This window comes from Galendromus occidentalis, unplaced genomic scaffold (genome assembly GCF_000255335.2).
Source record: "Galendromus occidentalis unplaced genomic scaffold, Mocc_1.1 scf7180000077511, whole genome shotgun sequence".
Taxonomy (NCBI): domain Eukaryota; kingdom Metazoa; phylum Arthropoda; class Arachnida; order Mesostigmata; family Phytoseiidae; genus Galendromus; species Galendromus occidentalis.
In genome coordinates, this window is record NW_003805499.1 from 11,808 (window position 1) to 19,325 (window position 7,518).

General features: G+C 50.3%; 1 protein-coding gene across 1 annotated transcript; it reads right to left on the minus strand.

The window, feature by feature from the left end:
- Positions 1-227: 227 nt before the first annotated feature.
- LOC100905062 (metal transporter CNNM4) lies at positions 228-7,518 on the minus strand. Its single transcript, XM_029112483.1, has 12 exons — positions 7,328-7,518; positions 4,820-4,995; positions 4,464-4,635; positions 4,055-4,371; positions 3,661-3,917; positions 3,309-3,525; positions 2,929-3,198; positions 2,595-2,729; positions 2,183-2,470; positions 1,566-1,877; positions 652-769; positions 228-465 (listed from the first exon to the last, which is right to left on the minus strand). Exons 1-12 carry the CDS (start codon positions 7,516-7,518, stop codon positions 228-230), a joined length of 2,691 nt encoding a protein of 896 aa, XP_028968316.1.

Consider the following 7,518-nt stretch of genomic DNA (forward strand, 5'->3'; position numbering starts at 1 on the left):
TTGGCCCCTCCGTGCGCCTGGGGTCTTCGAATGCTGCTACTGTTCCTTTATCCCCGGTCGATGCCCTTCCTCGGGATGGTGGCATGTACAATGAGTGCGTTGGCCGCCCTTAATTTAATCGCTCTCTGTTTCTTCTTCTTTCAAGACTCACCGATTGGGCTCCCGACCAATTTTCCCAAATCATTCATATTTCACTCTTCTGCTTTCGATTGAGCGAGTTGGGATCATCAACTCTTGCCGCTTTCGCCAGTCGCTGATGTCGAAAAGCTCGTAGAGTGGTTTCCGCTCAAAAGTAGGGTTCGTTCGTTGACTTCCCGTTCGCGATCTTTCGGTGTCGTCGACGACGCCGACGACGACCCTCCGTGCTGACTTCCTGAAGGGGGTCGGCTCGACTTGTTATTGCTCGCTGTCGCTTGCGGTGGGCTGGCCAGCTCCAAAGCCACCGATCTACTCAGCTCCGGAGATCTGCGGGGAAAAATCGATCAGTCCGACTCGGTGATTCCCAATCTGGGGTACTCTTGGTTCGGGGAGCGATGTTAGAAGGTCGGTCGCCCGTTAGGACGACAAAAATCAAAGATAAGGTAAAAGTTTCCAAAGCCCTCTCATGACGTCGTTTCGAGGGCTTCCCGCTGAGAACGGGATCGCGCTCACCTGATTTGAGCTCCGTGAGGACTGTATTCTTGCAACGGTATCGAACAGATCGACGAGTCCGAATTCCGAGCTAGAGGCGCTTGCGCGGCGTTGCTCCCTGGGCTTAAGCAAGGCGTGCCTATTGATGGGAATATATCTTAATCGAAGGAAAACTTTGTGGCCTAATACTTCGTAGCGAGACGGCACGTCGATGCAAACAGCCATCGGAACGAATATCTGCGGTACATACAATACACCGAGAATTTCAGCCCCCGTACTTGGGAGTACCCCACTCCGGACTGAATTGAAATCCTCGGACCACAGAACACAGATCGCACAGAACATAGATTCCCGAGAGTTTCGAGACCAATGTAGTCAGACGGATCGGCGGTGAGACGAATTGAGTTGGACGACCAATCTTACAATGAAAGACAGAACACAGAGCGGAAAGAGTTCTCGGCATGAGACAAAGAGGTCAGTAGCAGTCATTTCCAGTCACGAACATCGACAGATCGTACTCGAAGTCGATCAAAGGCATCGAGAGCAGCCAAGATTTTCAAACAAAATATTTTATAAATCGGCTAGATCTTCCAGAGTTATTCAATACTCCGATCGCGGCTTGAGCGAATTCGCGCGGCTTGGAATGGTGAAGAGGTTCTGTACGGACATGCTCGACGATTCCAACAGAGAGGACGCCATGCGTTTTGCTGCGAGACTGGGCACGGTCAGATTAATTTTACTGATACTGCTTCGCTTGCTGAGGTCGAGAACTCGTCTCCTGACTTTTGTTTGCTTGCCTGAACTCGGTAATTGCCCGCCTTGACTCGTGTTTCGTTGCGTTGTTGACACGGAATTACTCCCGTAGGTTGGCGAAACCCTTGCACTCGACGAAGCCGCCATCAATGGCGTGCTCTCTTTCGGCGTGTCAGACTTACCCGCCCCAGACGCAGGCACTGTCGTCGTAGCCAGTGACCCGCGTGCAGACACCTCGGCAGGACGGTGATTGCTGCTATTCACCGCATTTATGACGTTCGCCCATTCCGTCTCGAGAGTCGTTGCGTTCGAGCGGTTGGACTTGTCCAGCCGGGATGCCTTGTACGCGGCCGCATAAACATTTCTATGAACTCGCATGTAAAGCATGTCCGATATGGCCTCGACCGAGTAATCGGGACAGAAAGGCCGATCTGGTAGATGCGCGTAGTCACTCATCGGAGAAGCCAGTGAGAGCTGCGAGGTCTGGACAGCTTCTGTCGATGAAGAAAGATCGTATTATGCGCGCTTCCCGTCGAAGGGTCTTGGGGAGATTTCCTATCGGGGCCTCGTCCGCCTCCGGGCCCCGTGTAGATGAACGAAATGAACATGGAATCGAGGAAATCGAGGAATTCTTCCACACAACGCTTATTTCCGAGCGCATGATTTCGTCTTGTAATCAGCAAGCGACCGGTTTCAGGATTTTGAATCTCGAATTCGTCATTCGAGACACAGTCGGGAACATCGGCAACCGTTTAAATTCGGAGAACTCCAAGCCACAGATCTGCTCCTCAAACGATACCTGTTGCTGTAGCGGTGACCGCCGGAACGACGAAAATCGACGGAACTCCGAAATATGAGAAGGACCCGGCCTCGTACTGAAGAGTTTCATTTGCGCTCGTGTGATGCGTCACCCTGGCTCTGCCCTCAAGAAGCAGTACGAAATAGTCCGTTGCCTTTCCAGCTCGATAGATGAATTTGCGCGTATCGTCTCTAAGATCTTCTTGTTTGATGTGGATGAAGATGTTCTGAACCATCAAACGGCGAAGAACGTTTTCGGAAACATATTCCCTTCTGAATGGCTCGAGAGCTGTGGGAAAATATTGACGTCGCCTTACAAATGTATATACTGTATGCTCACTCCGAGCTACACATCCCTCCGCTGATATCATATGGAGAGGAGAAACTATGGGCTCCGGCTTCTCGGAACTAACCTGTAGACATGAACTGGAAAGTAGCGAGAGCTAGCGGAGCTGGTATCAGGCTTGTTACATTTGTTTTAGCAAAGTCAGTGAAATCCTGCTTGGAGAGCTGCACTTCTTTGCGTTTTTTGCGCTCGCGGTTATCAGCTGTTCGGAGAAGCGACAGATGAGAAACAATCATTGGTTCCGGACCGTGATACATACATAAGGAATAGCATCCGCAGAAATATTCCTCAGATGAATTCAATCATTATTATAATAATAATTATCACCGTCGGATGATGCTTATCATAATATCACGAATAAATAATGACTCGCGAGCATCCAATCCACGGACAATACTCACTGAGCACGTCGGTCTCATCGACGATTTCTATCTTGAGGATTTCTTCAATCACGTCCTCAAGCGTGACGATGCCGACCACGGTGTAGATCGGATCCGCGTCATCGGCCGTTCGGATCGACTGAACGATGGACATGTGACTCTTCCCTTTTTTAAATTCGTCCAGCAGCTCATCCAGGCATTGGTCTTCGAAGCAATATGTCAAAGGGTGCTTGTAGAAATCGCACACCGTCTTCAGCGGGAAAGCGTCCGCTGGATCTACGAAGGCCAAGTCTGCAAAAAGCCAGATCCGTTCCGTTATGGGAGCTCCGGTCGGGTCGACATCGCGGCTTCGATAGGAACTTGCTATAAATCAATCGATTGATCATTCGAGCTGCACGAACCTTTTATATTAAGTAAGGCAACTATGGTATCTCTATTTCCGTCGTAGACAGGTATACGCGTGTAGCCTTGACGGATGATGTTGGAAACGGTTTCAAAGTCCAGCACGGTGTCGTACGGTAGCATGAATACATCGTCGATGATGGTCATAATCTGACCAGCATGTTTCGTTTTGAGCTCGAGAGCTCCCGAGATTATGTTCACTTCCTCGTTGGCCAACTGGAACACGCAATCGATGAAAAACCCCGTTCTAATCGATCGAACGATCCCGCTCGGGGTCCCTCTGTAATTTTCCCCCTCACTGAGCACGCAAGCATCGGAAATCGTTCAGCTCCCAGCGATTATTTTCCCGACCTGTGTATAGTCCATGGTGAGTTTTATGTATTCGACCAGCTTCTCTCGATCGTAAACATGGCCGATCTCTTCACCAAGACAGTAGTCCAGAACGAGTGATATCGGATACGACGCCGGGAATGTGATGACCATGAAGATTTTCGTTATGACCAGAGTCCGCGCTCCGACTTCCAAGCCGTGTCGAGAACAGATGGCTTGTGGAATTATCTCTCCGAATATTACGATGGCAATCGTAGCACTCAATATGGCCACGAGCCCTGCAAGGAAAGCAAAAACTCGCAGTGAATGGAGGATCCGAGAGCTCATGGGTTCCTGGTCGATCGCTCCGGGGTCGAAGAATCCCTGACGAAGGGTCGTCATGGTTGTAACCAGGTAGTGGTGAATCTGAGCTTACCCGATGTGAGGTCGTCCATCAGTATAGTCAGCGTGTTGTTCACTAAAACGTTGCCGAGTAGCAACGAGCAGAGCAAATAGTTTCCGTGATTCCTTAGCGGCGCTATAGCCTTGGCGCATTTTTGTTCGGATGGCGTTCCGCAGGACTCGATAACTCTCAATTCTGTTTTGTCGAGGGCCATCAAACCCAAGTTCAAACCTGAGAACAGACCGGAAAGTACGAGAAGCACGCCGATCAGACTCGCTTGCACCCAGATCGGCAGCAAACGTCCTGCGCATCTGAAGGAGAGCCACACTGGGTCGCCTTGGTGTGTCCAGCTGAAAAAACGAAGGAAATCATGATCGATTACTTTCGGTATGTGCTCCGATGATGATGTATCGGATCCGCGCAAGGCTTTTCGTGAGCATACCCATTTTTTTCTCCCTCTTCGTTCATGTATTTGACGCATAAGTATAAGAGTCCAGGCGAGGCAGCGAATTCCGCACGAATTGTTGCGGTGTCCCTCTGCACGAGGACCGCATCTGTAGAAAACAGGATGACTTTCGCGAGCGCCATGTTATCGCACGACGCACCCTTCGCAGCTTGGGGGAGAGAAAGCTGAATTTATCGCACGCCAATGCTTTTCGCTCATGCACGGCTAAATAATTGCGTCGCCTAATGATTGTAGTACGATTCGTGGAGGAGATCGGTGGATCCTAATGAAAAATCCTGGAGCACTGATCTGCGAGGCGTCATGAGGTGTGGAGCATGCCGATGGACACTCACCCGGTACATTGGTGAAAGCGAGAGCCGTCGTATTGTTGAAACCGGAACCAAACACTTGCAGGATGAGCGAAGTATCGGCTGGGATCTCTGAAGTGCCGGTCTCGGTGTCGACAGATATCCGAGTGGAGCCGAAGAATCGGAAACCACTGATTTCCGGGGCGAGCTGCCGCGACTCACTGGAGAACGTTGAAATTTTCTTTGAAAAACGGGAATTGGATGCTTCCGAAATTCGGACGCTCCTCCTCTCTCGTCGCGGGTCTTGTCTGGGGGAATTCTTTGTATTCATGCATCTGTGGGGGATCGGTTCCTTTAATCCTCCGCTCGATTAACATTCGTATTCTCACGAATAAAGAAACGCAGGGACGCCGTATCCCGACTCCGAAATCTTCCTCACGGATCGGCGGTCGCGATTCGCAATCTGATGCGAGCCTGGGGACACCTCGACAGTCAAATCGAAGCGAATCGAGCCCACATGGGGGTCCCCGGAAGCCTCTTCGAACTCCAATGTGTGTCCCACCAGCTATTGATGCGCATGCTGTGAATATGTCGTCTCAGCCCGCCAACCGCCGGGTCAACGGCGAGGTTGAGTGAATTTTTCACTGACCCAACGAGGGGCGTATCGATTCCCATACTTCCCGTAGATCGTAGACAACTTCGAGGTACCCGGGGCAATCTATTCACAGGCTGGCTCTGCTATAAGCTCTCGGGAATGCGAAATTAGATTGATATGTGACACAAAAAGAGACTGCATTTCCCGAAAGTCCCTGCGGAGAGATCCGTGGAAGCATACGCTGACGTCGAGCGTGAAACGAAAAAATATTTTCGAGATCTTGAAACAGGTTCCAAACAGCTACTCGACCCTTACACAGATATCTACGAGAGCATTCTCTTCCTTCCACGTTCTATTTACGTGATAAAAGGGACGGGATAGACTGGCGGGCATTGCAGCTGTCGTGGTGTAGAATCATTCAAGTGCGCAGCGTAACTCGACTAGCCTTCGAGACCGGACGAAAAAGAGTACATCCGGTACATTTTGTCTAGCTGGTCCCTCACGTGAAAACTTTTGGCATCGAAGAGCTGCTTAGCGGTCCTCGATAGAAGAATGAATAATCTCATGCCTAATCAAGGGATGGGAGGTTCGAGTTTTTGAATTCCCAATCCATTCAATAGGTCCCTCAGAACAATGTCACAACAATAGACACCGTGACCGACTGTCACAAGAGGTGTCCGACAACTCTACCAGTTGTGTTCGATTGACGGCCGTGATGACACTCGGTCGACATCGATGGGTCGGAGTGGAGATTGGTGGGAGAATGGATAGACGGACGGACGGACCACTCGAGGGCTCGATGAATGATTCAGACACCCTATGGTCGAAACGAGACGCGCTCGATCAGAACACGAATTTACATGCGATTGTGGTACGAAAATTCCTGAATGCGTCGTAGAGAGGCCGCGTGGTCCGCGCGAAATATGAAAACGGATAGAAGGGCAGGCAAGAAGGCGAGCCAGGCAGATGAAGAGGAAGAAGAGATGACACGGACCAGCGGCGAACGTATTATCAAGTATCTCGGGGAACGGAATCTTCTCTATTTGATACTACCCACTGAACGGATCACCGTGGAACACTGGTTCTCTCTTGAGGCCTTCTTGTAGGCAGACGGGGTGTCTCAGCTTGATATTATTATAATAGAATCGCCTTGCACGAGCAGATACGTGATTGCTCCGCTAGGACCAAAGATCACGTGAAGCTTCGCTCGAATAGCTTCCTGAGGGAAATTGAGTCAATGCGGCATGACAGGGCTAGGGCCATTAAATTGCCAACAGCCCGATGCGCTGGGCGGAAACGCGCCGGGACGACACCCGGTGACAGACCAGTTTGTCATGGTTGACATGAAAGCCGCGTTTAATTCGGAGAGACGTCTATGAGATTGAATTTCCCTGGGAATACGTCGAATTCATCACCGGTTTCCCCAATTGAGGCATTGCGCCCGAAGGGTATTTTCCCACAATGAGTTGTCTGAGTGAGTTTGCACGAGCGACGACGGACAAGCCGCTCACGTCAGTGGTCTCCTTCCCCCGAATGGATCTAGGCCACCGAATTCCCTTAGGACGAAAGTTCCTTCGGCATTTCGATCGATTCACCCAATGACGACCGATTGAGAATACATAATTTCTTGCTTCTTGCCCGGGAATTCCGTAACTTTAGACATGTAGCACCACACCAATATTACTATTATCACCGATCCGGGGATTTATTCGGTCCCGATTCGGAACAAGCCTATCAGGGCACCGAAGATCGCGCCGAGTCTTGAGGAATCGAGATGCAAAAATTGTGTTGCGGATCGAGACCGAGGAAGAGAATTATTCTTGAATCGAATGAAAGAATCCGGCCGCGAGCTTCAGGCTCTTTCGATTCAATGAATACCTCGGCTAATATGGAGCTTTCCCTGCCCGGTTTCTGAGCTACCTAGGCCGAACATCGAGAATCCACCATTAGAGGCTTACCTGCTAAGATATTTGAACTTGATTTCTTCGCCGAGATGCCGAAACGACTCGTTGAGTCCTCTCTGAATGCAGAGGTAGAGCCACATCCCTTCCTCGATGGGTTCTCCTGATCTGAATTGTGGCGGCAAGACTCCTTGTACCCGCAAATTTTGTTGGAAGACTGTTCCATTGTGTGAAAACTTCTGGTGCAT